The sequence below is a fragment of the Oryctolagus cuniculus genome, chromosome 3 (genome assembly GCF_051225735.1).
Source record: "Oryctolagus cuniculus isolate XC-2025 breed Fujian yellow rabbit chromosome 3, ASM5122573v1, whole genome shotgun sequence".
NCBI lineage: Eukaryota > Metazoa > Chordata > Mammalia > Lagomorpha > Leporidae > Oryctolagus > Oryctolagus cuniculus.
Genome location: NC_142869.1, coordinates 69,980,475 through 70,000,675, shown reverse-complemented (window position 1 = coordinate 70,000,675; position 20,201 = coordinate 69,980,475). Strand labels below are relative to the sequence as shown.

Genomic DNA, 20,201 nt, shown 5'->3' with positions numbered 1-20,201 from the left:
GTACCTGGCTCCTGCCATCGGATCAGCACGGTGCGCTGGCCGCAGCACGCCGGCCGCGGCGGCCATTGGAGGGTGAACCAACAGCAAAAGGAAGACCTTTCTCTGTGTCTCTCTCTCTCACTGTCCACTCTGCCTGTCCAAAAAAAAAAAAAAAAAAAAGAAAGAAAAAAAGAAAAAAGAAAGAAAGAAAGATAGATAGATCCCACAATTTTAAGTACAGAAGAGGGAAGATGCAGGCGTAAATAAAAACCTTATAGTACTGAGCTGAATTGGAAGTATCAATATAAATTCATGAGACATTTTAAAACAAAATGTGGGGGCCGGGTTCTAGTCCCAGTTGCTCCTCTTCCAGTCCAGCTTTCTGCTGTGGCCCAGGGATGCAGGAGGATGGCCCAAGAGCTTGGGTGCCTGCACCCACATAGGAGACCAGGAGGAAGCACCTGGCTCCTGGCATCAGATCGGCGCAGTGCCGACGTAGCGGCCATTTGGGGGGTGAACCAATGGAAGGAAAACCTTTCTGTCTGTCTCTCTCTCTCACTGTCTAACTCTATCTGTCAAATAAATAAATAAATAAAAACACAAACAAAATGTGTGTGTGTGTGTACTGTACTATAAATAATAACAAAATACCTCCGGCAGATCAACATTTCTACAAATAAGTATAAATTCTCGGGAAAATAAATTTTTTTAGAGGTTTAAGTTAACACAACAGCTGGAAAGTAAAGAATCACAATTCCCAAAGTGGTTGCTCACTGATCTACCCAACAGCAGACTCAAAGCAATGCAGTTAAGGCTAAGCAACTGAATGGAGATGTCAGCTGCTGCTCTCGGTGCAGACACATAGTTGCGATTTCAGCCCAGCCAACTTAGCTGTCTAGAAATACAAACAAAAACAAACACAGAAAACCAATACTCTCCAGAGGCAGTGCTCTGACCTAATAGTTTCCTAATCTGTGGTAATTAATGGAGTACCAAAAATGTAATGCATAGGAGTTAAATGGACATTTTGAGATTCAATGATTGTTTACAGCCCTTGTCTCTACTGTGGAGGGACAGTGTTTTTTCCTTCTATTTACTGATCTCTACTTAGTGTAGGTTTAATCTTATGAGTATAAAATAAACAGAGTAGGTCACTGTAAAATTGAGAGAGGAAATAAGAGAGGAAGGAGAAGGAAGGGTGCGAGAGAAGGTAGCATGGGAACTATCTCCATGTTTCTAAACATGAAATGTTTGAGATTTGTATGAAATACAAGAAATTTCTATACCTTAAATAAAAGAGAACACTAATTGGGATGATCAGTTCCTAGCTCTGGCATCTTATTCCAGCTTCCTGTTGGTGTAGATCCTGGGAAGTAGTGATGATGGTGCTTGTGGTTGGGTTCCTGCCACTCACATAGGGTACCCAGATTGAGTTCTCAGTTCCCAGTTTAAGTCTCCCAGCCACTTCAGGCATTTGCCAAGTGGGCCAGTGGATGGGAACTTGCTCTCTAACTTATTTTGTTTCTCTCTCCCTCTCAAAAAACATCAACACTCCCCAGAACAATACACCAAATCCTAGAATCATTATAATGCACTGTTCACAGTGTTCAGGATAGAATACCTTTTTTAAAAAAAAAATTATTTATTTATTTGGAAGTCAGAGTTACAGAGAGAGAAGGAGAGGCAAAGAGAAAGAGAGAGAGAGACACACAGACAGACAGACAGACATAGAGACAGGGAGATCTTCATCCGCTGGTTCACTCCCCAATCAGCTGCAACAGCTGGAGCTGCGCCGATCCCAAGCCAGGAGCTTCTTCTGGATCTTCCACACGGGTGCAAGGGCCCAAGGTCTTGGGCCATCTTCTGCTTTCACAGGCCATAGTAGAGAGCTGGATCGGAAGTGGAGCAACCGGGACTCAAACCAGTGCCTATATGGGATGCCAGCACTGCAGGCGATGGCCTCACCCACTATGCCACAGCGCCAGCACCTAATACCAACTTTCTTAACATATGAAGAACCAAGACAATATGACCCACATTCAGGAGAAGACAATCAATAGAAGCCAACCATAAAGTAACACAAATACTGGTATTAGCAGATAAAGATCTTAAAGCAGCTTTTACAAGAATGTTCAAAATGAGAAAGGAAAACATGCTAGCAATAAATGGACAAATTGGAAATTTCAGCAGAGAAACAAAAACTGAAAAAAAGAGGTGTAAATTCTAGAAATGGAATTTTCATTTCTACAATTTAAGTAAGTATATGGGCTTAAGGGCAAAAGGGAGAAACAAAGTAATAAAGACTGTCAAAATAAATTATTCAAACTAAAGAACAGAGAGAAAACATTGGAAAATAGTATCTGACGGACACTATTAAGCAGTGTAACATACATCTACATGGAACCACAGGAAGAGAGAAAAAGGAGAAGAAAAGAAAAACTCCAAAATTTTTTTAAGGACACATATTTACAGATTGAAGAGCTCCAATGATTCTTCTAAGCAGGATAAGCACAAAGAAAACCACAATGAGATACATCATAGTCAAACTGCTGAAAAACCACATATAAAGGAAAAGGAAATCTTTTTTTTTTTTTTTTTTTTTTGGACAGGCAGAGTGGACAGTGAGAGAGAGAGACAGAGAGAAAGGTCTTCCTTTTGCCGTTGGTTCACCCTCCAATGGCCGCCGCGGCCAGCGCACTGTGGCCAGTGCACCACACTGATCCGATGGCAGGAGCCAGGTACTTATCCTGGTCTCCCATGGAGTGCAGGGCCCAAGTACTTGGGCCATCCTCCACTGCACTTCCCTGGCCACAGCAGAGAGCTGGCCTGGAAGAGGGGCAACCGGGACAGAATCCAGCACCCCGACCGGGACTAGAACCCGGTGTGCCGGCGCCGCAAGGTGGAGGATTAGCCTAGTAAGCCGCGGTGCTGGCCGGAAAAGGAAATCTTAAAAGCATACATGACAACAAACTAGTCATCAAAACTATTTTGTCTGGAAATGGTGAGCCACAAAAATCTGGGACAGAGGCACAGTTAAGGAAATAGGGAGTTAAGTGTAAGTCTACACACTAAACAAGGAGATACTAAGCCTCCTTCCTGTGCTCAGTTCTATCAAATAAGCAGCCACCCGTGTAACCCTACAGTGAGAGATCATAAAATTTGTCTCTGGGAAAAAGAGAACATCTCAAGGGACAAGACTTAGAGATACCAAGAGAATCTTTTGAGAAATGACCTACTTAGGCTGTCTTGTGCAAAATCAATCCATCAGTCAGTCCTGCCGATTCAACACAAAGCTTCTTAACAAGTGTGTAATAGACATGAACACAGCCCAACATATGCTATACATCTGAAGAATAACAAAAAGAAAGAAGAACTGATTGGAAATGAGAGTCAATTCAGGCACCAAGAAAAACACTTCACACAAAAACCATTTAAGAGTACCATCAAAAACTCAACTAGAAATTAAAAATATGATAATTGAAATGGGAAGGATAAAAAAAAGGGACCAAAGAAAAGTTGAGAAAATCTTTTTAAAATGGCAAAAAAAAAAAAAAAAAGAGAGAGAGAGAGAGAGAGACTCAAAAATTGGAAGAAGAAAACCAGAGCTCAGTGCTAGAGGTCTTGGTCTAAATAAGAACAGTTCCAGGAAAAAAAAAATTTTAAATAAAAGATTTTAAATTACCTAAACCAATAATTCAAGAAATCTTTCCAGAATAAGAAAGCATGACCTTCTGGAGTGGAAGGACAGACTTAAAAAATAAAGAAAAAAGATGTATTTATTGGAAAGACAAAGAGAGAAAGAGAGAAAGGGAGAGAGGTATCTTCTACCAGCTGGTTCACTCTCCAATTCTGCAACAGCCAGGGCTAAGTTAGGCTGAAGCCAGTAGCCTGGAATTCCATCATCTCCCATGTAGGTGGCAAGGACTCAGGTAACTGAGCCATCTACTGCCATCCACTGTCTTCTCTTAGCAGGAAGCTGGGATAGAAATAGAGTAGCCAAGACTCAAGGTGTCCCAAGAGGTGCCTTAACCCACTGTGCCACTGTCTTTCTGTCCCAGAGGACACTCTTTTTGAACAAAGCACATTAGTTCTAAGATCTATGGAAGACCACACTAACACAAATCATAACAAAAAAATTTTAAAGTTTATGTTTTATTTATTTGAGAGGCAGAGTCATAGGAGAGAGGGAGAGACAGAGAGAGTAATCTTCCATCCACTGGTTCACTACCCAAATAGATGCAATGGCCAGGGCTGAGCCAGGCCAAAGTTGGGAGCTAGAGTTTCATCCAGGTATCCCACGTGGGTGGCAGGGGCTCAAACACTTCAGCCATCTTCTGCTACTTTTCCCAGGCCATTAGCAGGAAGCTACATCAGAAATGGAGCAGCCAGGACATGAACCAGCACCCATATGGGATGCTGGCATCACAGGAAATGGCTTGACTTGCTTCATCACAATGCTGGCCCCAAAAGAATTTTTTGTCAATGCTAGAACTGACCACAAGGTCCTTAAAAGCTTCCAAACAACAACAGGTCACTTAAAAAGGATTAGAAATAATACTGGAGTAGTTCAGCACTGACAATGGAAGCTAGAAGTCAATGAAACAAAGCCTTCAAAATTCTGAGAAAATTATTTCCAACCTAAAATTCTACTCCCCAGATAAACAGAAACCAACTAGCTTCTATAAGTGCAGGACATAGGTCTCTGGGGGAGTCTGAAAGGTGAGGGTGCCATTTAGCTTAGCTGATAATATGCCCGTGTCCCAAATGAGAGTACTTGGGTTCAAGTCCAGGCTTTATCTCCTGACTCTAGCCTCCTATTAGGTGTATGCTGAAAGGTAGTGGAGATGGTTCAAGTGGCTGGGATCCTGTTACCCACATGGGAAACCTGTAATGCATTCTTGACTCTGGGCTTTGACAACATCCCAGCCAGGCTGTTGAAAGTATACATGGAGTGAATCAAAAGAGTGCTTCTCTTTCTCTCTAATAAATAAATTAAAATATTTAAAAATAAAGGGAGGAAATAATCTGTATTTTTAAATAATGAGAAGTTCACAGACTTCTGTTAGACAGAATATGGACAATAACACAGAACATGAAATAAGGGAACTATTAACTCTAGGGAAAACAAAAAATTTACACAAGAAGAAAATAATGGAATCTTTTATGGCTCAGTTATGAATAAACTTGAAAACATTAAAATACTGATCTAACCAAAAATGGAAATACTTCATTCTATCAAAAGTAGGATGGGGTCAGGAAAGTGTGGGCACTTCTTTAATGGTATAAGGTTGAATCATCTAAAAGGGCTGACTCCTCATCTTATAGACTAGGCATATTAACTACCTAAAACGCAGAAAGACTAGGAACTATATAATCTTATTTTGAAACACAGAAATAAAGCGTATATAACATAATTTTAAGCAGCTACAAGAGGGACAGTCCTGGGAAAATTAAATCCAGAATGAGAAGGAGGGGGCAAGATTCTAACAGCTTTCATTACAGATCTGAGAGAAAAATCTGTCTTTCGAAACTATGAGCACAGATTGTGTAAGCTTTCCTTCTCGAACAGTAGATATTCTTTCCATTTCTGGGTACGAATTGTGGTCTCCCTTTTAACTCCCTTCCTATGTCATTTGTAAGTTACATTTATCAAATGTTTTCCTCTCTGGTTGGTACCTTCTGTGACCCATTTATGAAATCTCTGTCAATCTAAAGTCATGAAGATGATGTATTCTTATTAAGGCTTCGTTGCTTTCCTTTTGCATTTAGATCCATTTACAATTCACTTGGAATAGATTTTTGTTTATTGCTGTAGGAGCCGAGAGTCTATTTATTTATTTTCCCATATGGCTATCCAACTGATCCAGCCCATCTATTATAAAGATGACCTTGCCTCAGCTATTCTTGGTATTTACATTTTGACATAAATTTTGCAGTGTGTTAACTTCCACCTTCTTAAAAACCCTGCTAGAATTTTAATTAGTATTGCACTGAATCTACAAATCAAATATGGAAGAGAGTTACAGGGGGTGGAGTCAGCTTCCATCTCCTGGTTCACACCCTAACCTGCCACAATGACCAGGACTGGGCCAGGCCAAAGCCAAGAGTTTCATCCCAGTGTCCCATAGGCCCATGCAATTGAGCCATCTTCTGCTGCTTTCCCAGGCATATTAGCAGGGAGCTGGATTAGAAGTGGAGTAGCCAGGGTTCGTTACTCTCTTGGAATCCCCTCTCCATGCCACTCCCTGTGGAGGTCTTTGATTCTAATAAATCATTTTAAATCTCCAAAAAAAAAAAAAAAAAAAAAAAAAAAAAAAAAGGGCCAAAGCCAGCAGCCAGGAGCTTCATCTGGATCTCCCACATGGGTACAGAGGCCCAAAGAGTTGGGTCATCTGCTGCTGCTCTCTTAGGCACATTAGTAAGGAGCTGGATCAGAAGTAGAGCAGCTCAAACCGGCATCCATATGGGATGTCAGCATTGCAGGCTGTAGCTTAACCTGATAAAACACAACACAGCCCCTGCCCCAGCCCCACCCCAAATGGCTTCTTAACCAATAGGCCAAACTCCCTCCCCCAGGTACTCCCAAAAATTATATTCATTTAGAACTTGGCATTTAGCCTAGCTTTTAAGATGGTAGTGTCCTGCATCAGAGTACCTCAGTTCAATTCTCAGATCTGGCTCCTGACAACAGCTTCCTGCTAATCTGACTCTGGGAGGCAGCAGTGATGCTTCCAGTAATTGGATTTCCTATCACCCAACTGGGAAACCTGGATTGAGTTCCTGGCTCCTGGCTTTAGTCCAGGCCTGGGTGTTTCGGGCATCAGAGGAGTAAACCAGCAGATGAAAGCTCTCTTTCTTCCCTTCTCTCTCCCTCTTACCCTTCTTGCCTCCCCCTCCCTCTTGCTCTCTGGCTCACTCCCTGTTTCAAAGGAAAAAAAGTTGAGACTGCAATGTTGTATTTCACCAACAGATGCCCCCACCTAACGAGACATAATCTAGTATAAAAATTCCTTGCTTCCCTAAAAAGCATTAATTGTCTTAAATTTCAAATCTAAATTCAAGTTTTATGATATAAAATACACATTTTCCATTTAGGAGAGTGGCTTAATATTTATTCAAATTTCACAACAGCATCAGTTTCCTTGGAGAATTGTCTAATCCTTGTATTTTTTTGTTGCAACTGCAACTCAATCTGCTCACCTGCTATAGAAATTCTAAGGAGGGTCCTTCTCCCAAATATACCCTCCACCCATGCCCCGTCAAGAAATGAAAGGGACAGATCAATACTAAACTGATAAATTATTTCCCTTAGAACTGTGGATCTCAAGGTAGCGAGGTAAGCACGAAGAGAGGCATGGGAATGTGTTTTTGCTCTTCTTATTTTAAATCTCGTAGAGATATCACAATCAGAAACTGAGCATATCCTTCTGCCTGGGTACCCAGAATTGCCCTGGTTCATGTTCAGGTCTACTTGGTCCAAGCCTCCGAATCATTCTGTGAGCTGTCCAGTATCCTGCCAATAATGTCCATTGTTTGTGTAAGGTAACTAGAGTCAGTTTCTTTTTCTGCAAGTAAAGTCTACTGATTGATGTAAAACCACTTGACAATAGTTTGGCAAAAAATCTAAAATGAACAAAAGAAAGAGAGAACATAATCATGTCTTAAAGACTCCCTATAACCTTTATTTTAAAAAGGGTTACATCAACTATTTTAATTAGAACCAAATTCAGGAAAAATTGTAATAAAATAGGCTAAGTATTGGAGTTTCCATCCATATTACACTGCTATTCTGTTCTTGTTCTCTATTGCTTGTCAATTAATTCTAAATATGAAGGTATTTAGATTTCTGCTTGTAGCTATACAGAGAAGAGAAAAAACTATCATATGCTCCCATCTTCCCCAAATATCTCTTCAGTTCACTGACATAATATCCCAAAATAGCCACTGATTATGCCAGCAGACTGTGTTAGAATCTTACAATTTATTCAATGTGGGTTGAACATACAAGCTGTTAAGATTACTCTCCTACTCCCATAGATGAAATGATCAGAATCAGGACACACAGTTTCGATTTCTAATAGTAAAATAATTTCATCCCACAAAATGGAGTAACTACAGAGTTGATGGAGAACTAGGAGCTGAGACTGCTGAGATGCACCACAATCCTTTTTCCTCAAGGAAATCCAATAATTCAAATGTGATGAAATAAATTCTGTCCAGATAAACACAGAAGTTAGTGGGAGGACAGAGGAGGTGATTAAATCTGGATTTCAGCAAGCAGATAAAACGAAGTGGTCAGACATTCATAAAGTGGTATATGTGATCTGACTCTTGACGTTCAAATAGTGATGGAGTCTGATGAAAAGGACAATGAGGCAAAGTGAATCGAGCATTTAAAAAAGGTGGAAAAAACTATGCTCATTTAGGGAACCGCAAATAGGCACAAAGTAGGAATATGAAGAAAACATGGGAAACTGCATGAAATTATGTTACAAAGGTAGGGCAGGAATCAGAAGCTTCCTGATGCTACATAATTTGAACTTGAAAACTTACATTAAAAACGGCTAAGTGAACTAGATCAGGGGCAGAGAGCGGACCCCACAGAGCCCTGAGCAGTCTAGTAGCTGCCGCCAGCCTGGTTAACATCACACCTCGGGAGGAGCGGCGGCCGGCCCGGGTCACCACACAACAACCCAGCGGTCGGCACCGGTCACCATCACCGCAGGCCAGCAGCTGGCCCAGGGCACCACACTGCAATCCAGCAGTGGGACCCAGTCACCACACTGGGACCCAGTCACCACACCGCAACCCAGCGGTAGGCGCCGGTCATTATTACCGCAGGCCAGCAAACAGCCTAGGTCACCACACCGCAAACCAGTGGTCGGCCCCATCACTACACCGCAACCCAGTGACCGCCCGCAGCCCTCCGCCATTGCCCTCGCAGGGAGTGGTAGCCCAGGTGGCCTCACATTGGTGGCGCCTACTGATGAGGGCAAGAAGGTCCTTGCAATTAAGGTTGGGGGAACCATAAAATGCTTCAATATAATAAACGGACATGGTTTCAACAAGACACTGAGGACATTTGCACACCAGACTACCATAAAGAACAACTCCAGGAAATACCTCCGCAGCGTAGGAGGCAGGAAAGCCGTGGGCTTTGACGTTATCGAAGGAGGAAAAGGTGCGGAGGCAGGCAACAAGACAGGCCTGGGTGGAGCTTCAGGGCACGGCCGTAAACATGCAGCCGACCGGAACCGGAAGGCCCACAATAGTGCGAGTGGGGACAGGAGGAGCGATCAGGCCCAACCACGCTGCTCCTCCCGCAGGCCGAGGTTCCCGCCTCACTGCAAGTGGAAGCCCCATGGGCGTGGACCAAAGTACCCCAACCTCCGGAGCAGGAAGTAAGGGAAGGTGCTGAAGGCCAGCATGCAACAACGTAGCCCCGCGAGACTATGCTTCGAGGGTAGAGACCACCATTCCGCAGGGGTCCTCCTCGCCAAAGGAAAGGTAGCCTTGGCATAACGAGTAAAAGCCGCCACCTGCAGTGCAGGCATCCCAGATGGGTGCCGGTCCCAGTCCTGGCTGCTCCACTTCAGACCCAGCTCTCTGCTATGGTCTGGGAAAGCAATAGAAGATGGCCCAAGTCCTTGGGCCCCTACACCCACGTGGGAGACCTGGAAGAAGCTCCTGGCTCCGGATCACCACAGCTCCGGCTGTTGCAGCCAACTGTGGAGTGAAGCAGCAGATGAAAGACCTCTCTATGCCTCTCCTTCTCTGTGTAACTCTTTTAAATAAATTAATTAATCTTAAAAAAAAAAGAAAAAGAAAAAGAAAGAAAGAAAAAGAAAGGCAACCTGGACAGTACAGCAATGAAGAAGATACGCAAAGTCCAGATGAGACCAGAGCTGCCTAGACGTTGAGCCGCGGCCACCTGGATTACCCACAGGATGCCAGGCACAAGAGCCGCAGCCATCCACCACCAGCTGAGAGTTCTGGGCTACGAGGCTGCACAGGCAGGCGCTGAGTAAATGCCGGTGGCCATCTCTAACATGAAGAAACGACTATGAAATTCCAGCAGTAAGAAATGAACAAGACTGGAGCTGAAGACCTTAAAGTGCTTGGTTTTTGCAGGTTAACCACATTACTGGAATTATCTGCGTTATCTATGCAGCGTGGGGTTTTTATTATTGTTACCTAAAGAGGTCTTTTTTTGGTAATGACAAACGTGGTTTTTTTTCAACCTTGTTTTTCCTTAATACACCCTCAAAGGTTTTTAAATTGTTTCATGTCTGCTCAAGTTGAGATTTTTAAGAATTTCATTTTTTTTTTTTTTGACAGGCAGAGTGGACAGAGAGAGTGAGAGTGAGAGTGAGTGAGTGAGAGAGAGAGAGAGAGAGAGAGGTCTTCCTTTGCCATTGGTTCACCCTCCAATGACCGCCGCGGCTGGCATGCTGTGGCCAGCACACCACGCTGATCTGAAGGCAGGAACCAGGTGCTTCTCCTGGTCTCCCATGGGGTGCAGGGCCCAAGCACTTGGGCCATCCTCCACTGCACTCCCGGGCCACAGCAGAGAGCTGGCCTGGAAGAGGGGCAACCAGGACAGAATCCGGCACCCCGACCGGGACTAGAACCCAGTGAATTTCATTTTTAATTTGTAATAAAAGCTTGCAAATTGATTTAAAAAGGAAAAAAAAAGTCAACCAACTGCAAGTACCAGTACCAAGTAAAGGTCTTAAATAACAAAAAATAAGTAAAAACTAAAATGTCTAGGCACAGTGGTAAGTAGTCAGAGATGTCTTTTAGAAAAATCAATCCAACTTGGAAGATGCAGCCTGAGTATACACTGCACACTTTCTTTTCCTCTGGCAAGAATTTAACAGTAAGATATTTTTCTTTTTCATTTAGGGGTAGGCGTGTATAGGAGAAGAAGAGTCAGAACAGTTTAATAAATAGAGTAACTGGACCACAAAAGTGATTCCACTCACAATCAGACAGCTTCTTAATAACATTTTAAACAAAGCTAGGAGAACCAACAATACAGTATAGGGAAATAGAAACAGGGCTGGCTTTTTGGCCAAACCTATGGTGAAAATTGTCTACTGAAGGGCTGACTGAAGGTTGATCTGACAGCAGGCTTAAGTTGATGGCTTCTGCTCTTACCTACCTCTGTGTGTGCTGCTGCTGAAGCTACCTTGATCACAGCCAACACAATGAGATGTAAAGAAACACCTTTATCTACCACCACCAACCCCCTACACCACTACTGAGAAGACTCTACAGTCTACCTGGAATGCACACTGCAGGAATCCTCCTCATCCAAATGCAAGCTGGCAAGAAAATATCACAGGTAATTTAAGAAGCAGAACTGACATGCACGGGAGAACCTCAGCCAATCATAAAATAGGTGGTACAATTAAAGCAGCAGCTGAGGTAACAGCAAAAACAGATCTTTTGAAAATATTTTGAGAATTTTATAATCTGTGATAAGAGAGCTGGCACTAAGACAAAAATAAAATTTTTAATACACTAAAAGGTAAAAGGTAGGAGAAAACACTGCTAGAAAAAAAATTAGTGAGCCACTAAAGTAGAATTATAACAACAAAATATGAGGAAATTGAGACCATGAGTATTAAAAAAAGAGGTACCTGCTGTCAAAATAACTGGTATTTCAAGAAGAAACAAACACATTAAGAAAACATACTAATCAAATATTAGAAAACTGCCGAGGTGAGCATTTGGCACACTGGTTAAGATGCCACTCGAGTCATCCACATCTTATCAGATGTCTGGGTTCAAATTCTGACTATGCTTCACTTTCTTGCTAATGCACACTCTGGTGGGCAGCAAGTGATGGCTCAAGTACATGGGTCCCTGACACCCACAATGGAGACCCAGAACGAGTTCTAGGCTCCTAGTTTCAAGCCCAGCCCAGCCCCAAATGTGGTGGGCTTTAGAGAAATAAACCAGTGGATGAATGATCTCCATCTCTCAAATCAATAAGGTTTTAATTTTTAAAAGAAAAACTTTTTTTAAAGATCTATTTATTTATTTGAGAGGTCAAGTTACAAAGAGAGGGAGAGACAAAACATATATATAATTGTGCCCTGCTGTTTCACTCCCCAAATGGCCGCAATGGCTGGCACTGGGCCGATCCAAAGCCAAGAGCTTCTTCCAGGCTTTCCAAGTAGGTACAGGCCCAACCACTTGAGCCATCTTTCACTGCTTAGCCAGGCCATTAGCAGAGAGCTAGATGAGATGGAGCAGCCAGGACTTGAACAGGCGCCCATATGGGAGAGCAGAGGCTTAATCTACTATGCCACAGAGAGGGCCGCCAAGAAAACCCTTAAAAAAAAAAAAGATTTATTTATTTATTCGAAAAGTCAGAGTTACACAGAGAGAGGAGAGTCGGGGGGGGGGGGGTGGCGAGAGAGAGAGAGAGAGAAAGAGAAGTCTTCCATCCGAGAGAGAGAGAGAGAAGTCTTCCATCTGATGGTTCACTACCCAATTGGCTGCAACAGCCGGAGCTGCGCCAATCCGAAGCCAGGAGCCAGGAGCTTCTTCCAGGTCTCCCACGCGGGTGTAGGGGCCCAAGGACTTGGGCCATCCTCTACTGCTTTCACAGGCCATAGGAGAGAGCTGGATCGGAAGTGGAGCATCCGGGTCTTGAACCGGCGCCCATATGAGATGCCAGCGCTTCAGGCCAGGGCGTTAACCCGCTGTACCACAGAGCCCGCCCCAAGAAAACCTTCTTGAGCTGAGGAAAAATCAGGAACTCCTAAGACATCAACAAGAATGTCTACAGACAGATGTTATCAAAAGGCCAAAGAAACACATATTCAAACACAAAAAACTCATATGGCAGCATATGCTCTATAGGCAACCCAAGGCTCAAGCTAAATCCCTAAACTAATTTTTCTGGGGCAGGTGTTTGGCCTATTGGTTAAGCTACCAGTTGGAATGCCTGCATCTCATATTGGAATGCCTGGGTTTCAGTCCTGTCTCTACTTCCAATTCCAGCTTCCTGCTGATAGGAGGTAGAAGGTGATGGCCAAAGTAACTGCATCCCTGCCGCTCACGTGGGAGACCTGTTCCAGCTCCCAGCTTTGACCTGCTCACTCCTTGCTACTGCAGTTATCTGAGGAGTGAAACAGCAAATGACCATGCCCTTGCTCACTCTCGGTCGCAGCCTCTCAGATAATGTTTTTTCTAAAGGAGAAGGCAGCAGCAGATACAAGTTTATGTATGACTGCTATAAAGATTTGTTAATAATGCCCAAATAATCAATGGATCAAAGAAGAAATCTGAAGAGAAATTAGAAAAACCTTGAGATTAATGAAAACAAAAACAAAGCAAACAAAATGCTGTGAGACACAGCTAAAGCAGTGTTTAGAGGGAAATTTACAGCAGTAAATGACTATCCAATATTTAAAAAGTCTCAAATCCTCCGCCTGCAGCGCCCGCACCCCGGGTTCTAGTCCCGTTGGGGCGCCGGATTCTGTCCCGGTTGCCCCTCTTCCAGGCCAGCTCTCTGCTGTGGCCCGGGAGTGCAGTGGAGGATGGCCCAAGTGCTTGGGCCCTGCACCCACATGGGAGACCAGAAGGAAGCACCTGGCTCCTGGCTTCAGATCGGCAAAGTGACGGCCGTAACGGCCATTTAGGGGGTGAACCAACGGAAAAGGAAGACCTTTCTCTCTCTCTCTCTCTCTAACTCTGTCAAAAAAAAAAAAGTCTCAAATCAATAACCTAACCATCTACAAAAAAACACTAGAAAAGAATAAATTAAAGCAAGGTGAGCAGAAAAAGGAAACAGTAATTATCTGAACAGAAACAAATATAATACCAAATAGAAAGCTAAGAGAGAAAAATCAATGGAATGCAAAATTGGATCTTTGAAAACATAAATAAAATTGACCAATATTTTGCAAGACTGATCAAGGGGAAGAGAGACAAGATTCAAGTAAACTAAAACCAGAAATTAAAAGAGAGCATATTATTTTCAGAAATAAGAATCATTAGAGAACATAATGAAAATTTTACAATAAATTAAATCACCTAGATGACATAGGTAAACTCCTAGAAAACCACAAGCTATTAAAAGTAATTAAAAAAGAAACAAACATCCTCAACAAAACACTAGCAAGCCAAATTCAACAGCATATTAAAGATCATTTATCCATGAGTTTTGAGGGTGGTTCAACATACATGGGATACATCACATTAACAAAATAAAATCATATCATCATCCTAATAAAAGGAGAAAAAGCAGTTGTCAAAATTCAATGTACTTTCATGAATAAGAAAAAAAAAGTCTCTCAAAAACATAGGAATGGAAGGAACGTACCTCAGCACAATAAAGGCCATATATAACAAACCCACTGCTAATATACATGAGTACTCCACTGTGAAAGCTAAAAGTTTTTCTTCAAACATCATAACAAGCATGCTCTCTCTCATCATTGCTATTCAATACAGTACCAGACGTCCTTGCCAGAGCAATTAGGCAAGAAAAAGAAACATAAGGAATGAGTGAAATCTGAAAACCCTAAAGATGTCAAAAAAAACTTGAATTCAGTACAGTTGCAAGATACAAATACAACTTACAAATTATATTTACCTAACTTTCCAAAAAGGAAAACCCCCAACTTATAAAAGCACAGAAAAAACTTGAGAATAAATTTAATCAAAGAAGTTAAAGATCTCTAGATGATCTTTAACTGATGAAAGAAATTGAAGACAACACAAATAAATGGAGAGATGTGTTCATGGGTTGAAAGAATATTGTTAAAATGTCCATACTGCCCAAAGTGATCTACAGACTCATGCAATCTCTATCAAAATTCCAATAACATTTTTCACAGAAAAAGAAAAAAAATTCATGTAGAACCACAAAAAAACCCAAGCAGTACTGAGCAAAATAAGGCTGCAGGCATCACACTACCTGATTTCAAAAACAAAGTTATAATTACCAAACTAGAACTGTGCTGTCATAAAAACATGCACACGAGACAAAGGAAACAGAATAGTCCATAATTAAGTTCACACATTGCCAGTCCATTGATCTTTGGCAAAAGTGCCAAGAGCACTGGTGGTTGTAGTTGTGGTGTAGTGCATAAAGCCACCTCCTGTGACACCAGCATTCCATGTGGGCACCAGCGCCATGTCCTTACCACTCCACTTCCAATCTAGCTCCCTGTTAATGGCCTGGAAAAAGCAATAGAAGATGGCCCAAGTGTTTGGGCCCCTGCAATCCATGTAAGAGACCCAGATGTAGCTCACAGTTCCTGGATTCAGCCTGGCCCAGCCCTAACCCTTGTGGCCATCTAGGGAGTGAACCAGTGGATGGAAGATCTCCCCTCTCTCCCTCTCTGCAACTCTGACTTTCAAATAAATAAATCTTAATAAGTAATAGTATTGGAAAAACTAGATATCCACATATAGAAAAATGAAATTGAGTCCTCAAAAATGATTAAGACTTAAACATAAGACCTGTAGAGAAACACACAGGATAAAAAGCTTCTTGACATTGTTCTGACATATGAATTTTTTAGATATGACTCAAAAAACACAGCCAAAAAAGGGCAAAAATAGACTAATAGGATTAAGCCTATGCAAAGCAAAAGAAACAATCAAGAAAAGGTAAACAATACCTAAGGAATGGGAGAAAATATTTGCAAATCATACACCACTCTTGGTAAGGGCTTAATATCCAAAATACATAAGGAACTGAAAGAGCTCAACAGCAAGAAAACTAACGACAAAATGGGCAAATGACTTAGACATTTCTCAAAGAAGATATACAAATTGACAATGTAACTAATCATCAGGAAAATGCAAATTAAAGCCACAATGATATACTGTCACTTCACTGTGAGAATGGCTATTACAAAGAAAGACGAAAGATAACAAGTATTGGGAACAATGTGGAGAAACTAAAACCTTGGTGTATTATTGTTGGCAGTGTAAACTGGTACAGAAATTATGAAAAACAGTATAATTCCTTAAATTTTTTTATTGTATTTTATTTCTGTGAGAAGCAAGGAAGGAAGACAAAAAACTGCTCCCATCTGCTGGTTCACTCCCCAAATGCTCTAAAAGCCAGGACGGGCCAGGGTCAGAGCCAGGAGCTAGAAAAGCAATACAGATCTCCCAGGTGTGCAGCAGGAATCCAATCACTTGAGCTATATCACCACTGCCTCCCAGGGACTGCACTGGTTGGAATCACAGGAGCCAGAGCCAAGAATAAAACCCAGGCACGCTAATGTGCAGCAATGGGTATCTTAACCACTAGGCGAAATGCCTACTCCCAGTGGATAGAAGACTCCTCTCTCTCTAACTCTTTCAAAAAAAAAAAAAAAAAAAAAAGATATTCAACATTATCAGTCCCTAGGAAAAAGCACATCAAAAATAAAACACAATGAGATACCACTCACATACTACCCACAATGGCTAATTGCTAATTATAAAAAGCAGGTGTTGGCAAAAATGTGAAGAATGCTGGTGGGACTATAAAATGATGCAGCTATTTTGGAAAATATTCTGGCTATTCCTCAAAAATACTAAACATGGGGCCGCCTTGTAGTGCAGTGGTTCTTGTTAAGCTGCCAACATCTCATATAAGCATTAGTTAGTGTCCCAACAGCTCCACTTCTGGTTTAGCTCCCTACCAATGCACCTGAGAAAAGCTGCGGAAGATGGCCCAAATACTTGGGCTCCTGCTACCCTTGCAGGAAAGCAGGATTCATTTCCTGGCTCCTGGCTTTAGCCTGATCCAGCCCTTGGCTGTTGTGGCCATTTGGGGAATAACCATTGGATGGAGGATCTCCATCTCTGTCTCTTCCTTTCTCCAAGTAAGTTTTTAAAATTACTAAACCTATGCAATTACCATAAAAACTGTAACCACTCCAAACTACGTACCTAAAGAACTAAAATAAATCTATACAAAAACTTCTACTGGGAATCGGCGCTGTGGCATAGTAGGTTAAGCCTCTGCCTGCAGCGCCAGCATCCCATATGGGCATGGGTTTAAGTCCCTGCTGCTCCTCTTCTGATCCAGCTCCCTGCTAATGCCCTGGGATGGCAGTGTAAGACAGCCCAAGTGCTTGGGCTTCTGCACCCATGTGGGAGACCCAGAAGAAACTTCTGGCTCCTGGCTTTGGATCGGCCCAGCTCCAGCCATTGTGGGCCATTTGGGGGGTGAACCAGCAGACAGAAGAGCCCTCTCTCTGTTCCTTCCTCTGTCTGTAACACTGTTTCTCAAATAAATACATAAATAAATCTTAAAAAAACACTTTTAGCATAGTGTTTGTAACAGTTCATAGCATTCATATAAAACAACACACAGAAAACAAACACACAAATGTCCACCAAATCATAAACAGATAAACAAAACACGGCACAAACATACAATAGACTACTGACTCATAAAAAGGAATGAGTATTGATGTGTAATATACTACAACACTCATGGATCATGAAAACATTATGCAAGGTGAAAAGTCAAACACAAAATGCCATATAATGTGTAATCCCATTTATATGTATGAATGTCCAAAGAAAGCAAACCCAGGAAAACACAAAGTAGAGTGGTTATTAGCAGCTGGAATGTAGGATACGGGAGCAGGGTACCAGGGCAGCTGCTGCTTTATGTTCATAGGTTAATTTTCCGGGTGATAAAAACTATCTAAAATTTGATAGTGGTGATAGTTGAACAACATGGCAAATACACTAAAAAGCCCTGAATGTATATTTTAAATGGGCTCACTTTATGGTATGTGCTTTATTTCTCAAAATAAAAATATTATAGAGAGAGGCATTTGACACAGTGGCTGAGTTGCTGCTTGGGATGCGTACATCCCATAATGCAGTGCCTAGTTCAAGTCCTGGCTACTCCGCTTGGTATTCCAGCTTGTACACCCTGGAAGGCAGCAGGAGACGTTTCAAGTAACTGGGTCCCTTTCGCCCACACAAGGGAAACCTGGATTGTGCTTCCAGCTTCCTCCTAGCTCAACCTCAACTGTTGCAGACATTTGGAAATAAACTGGCAGATGGGAGCTGCCTCTTTCTTTCTGTTTATCAAATAGATAAAAATTTTAAAAAGAAAGTATTATGAAGAAAACTAGTTCACTAAGTGAAGAAAATTAAAACTGAAGTGCTACCAATACTATAAAAAAGGTGTGGACCCTAGAAGGATTCAAGAGCAAATATTATAGTAAAACTCTAAAAATAAAAGAAACTGGAATATGTGTGTGGCCCAGAGTGGGAAGAAGTATCTAACTCACCTACAAGACTCAGTTTTAGTGTTTGGACTTCATTTCTGAGCCATTCTAACTATAATATTGTAAATACTCATGACTTCTCAGGATGTTCATAGCTTAATTTTTTATTTTTTTCTAAAAGATAATCCAAAGAACAAAAATAAAACTTTTTTTTTCAACAGAATAGAACTCATTCTGTCTTGTAATTATCAGATATCAACTGGACCCTTTTATAGGAGAGCTTACTAATCAAATTTTTCCTATATTTTGAAGTATTTTGTTATGACTTCATCCTAGGAATTACTTCAGCATTAGTCATCACTAATTATTCCCTACTGAACAAAGTTTAGTTGAAAACTAAAATAAAAAGCAAAAAGAAGGAAGACAGTATATGGTTAGCAAAATACTAGTCCCCAGTGACTACACTCTCCCCTCCAGAACCTGTGAATGTGTTACCTTGCGTGGCAAAAAGAACTCTGCAGATGTGTTTAAGGATAGACTTTGAGTTGAGAGGTTACCTGAGTTAGTCAAATCTAATCACAGGGGTACTTAACAGCACTTTTTACCCTAAAACACATCATGCTGTATTATAATTCTCCTAAAATATGTTCTGCCACATTAGAAATCACTGTTATAAATTGTTTTTCACAATCATCAAAGTTCCAATAAGTAATAATCTGCTGCTAAACATACATATAGGGATCTTTTAGCAAAATACATTTTAGGGCCAGCGCTGTGGAATGCAGGGTAAAGCTGCCACCTGAGATGCCATCATCCCATATGGGTGCCCATTAGAATCTTGGCTGCTCCACTTCTGACCCAGCTGCCTGCCAATGGCCTGGGAAAAGCAGCAGAAGATGGCCCAAGTGCAAGTGCTTAGCCCCTGCCACACACGAGGGACCCGGAAGAAGCTCCTTGCTTCTGGCTTCAGCCTAGCCCAGCCCTGGCTGTTGCAGCCATCTGGATGGTGAACCAGCGGAAGAACCCTCTAACTCTGACTTTCAAATAAATAAATAAATCTTAAATATAGATATACATATATTAGACTAGTTAATACAAAGACTATCAAATAAAGATGAAAATTTTACTCACTTTAGCTCCAACACTGCAACTGCCAGTGCTCCCAGTGCTCCCACTTGCAACTCCAGTAAACCTAGCTTCCAATAACTCTTGCCTTCTTGGATCCAGGCTATGAAGCTCATCCATTGCACCTATTAAGAAAACAGACAAGTATGTATGTATATATGTATTTACATACACACAAACACTACATTTGTGTCTAGTTAAAATGTTCATAAAATTTATGTGCAGATGTTTAAAATCCTACGGTGGATTTCCAGGATTTCTGATTTCAACCACAGTAATACATTTCCCAATTCAACACAAAAAAACACATACACATAGATTATAAAGTTTTACAAAACATGCAATCTTACTGCACTGCAGTAATGAATTTTATACAGTGTCTACTATCTAGAATAGTCTATGCTATTACGAAAGGTGAGCGTTGGAAGGGACAGCTGGGTAAGGTTTTTGTTTTTTTTTTTTTTAAGATTTTATTTATTTATTTGAGAGAAAGAGTTACAGACGGTGAGAGGGAGAGACAGAGAGAAAGGTCTTCCATCCACTGGTTCACTCTCCAAATGGCTGCAACAGCCAGAGCTGTGCCGATCCAAATCCAGGAGCTTCTTTCAGGTCTCTCACACGGGTGCAGGGGTGCAAGCATCTAGGCCATCTTCTACTGCTTTCCCAGGCCATAGCAGAGCACAGCCCTAGAGGACTAGAATTGGTGCCCATATGAGATGCTGGCACCATGGGCAGAGGATTAACCTACTGAGCCACAGCGCCAGTCCCCAGGGGTGTTGGTTTTACTGGCTTTGTGCCTAGCAGTTAAGATATCCACATCCCACACTTGAGTGCCAGGGTTCAAATCCCAGCTATGATCCCAACTCCAGCTTCCTGCCATTG

The 20,201-nt window shown here is 41.8% G+C and overlaps 1 protein-coding gene across 2 annotated transcripts in view; it reads right to left on the bottom strand.

Moving 5' to 3' along the window:
- The window catches only part of TLK1 (tousled like kinase 1), a 153,496-nt gene that overhangs the window by 88,506 nt on the left and 44,789 nt on the right, over positions 1 to 20,201 (bottom strand). For both annotated transcript variants that reach the window (XR_016230817.1, XM_002712279.6), the window contains exon 2: positions 19,326 to 19,444. Coding sequence is in view for 1 of the 2 variants with exons in the window: in XM_002712279.6 (XP_002712325.1) it covers positions 19,326 to 19,444 (119 nt within the window). In the remaining variant the exon portion in view is untranslated. The remainder of the gene's footprint in view (positions 1 to 19,325; positions 19,445 to 20,201) is intronic.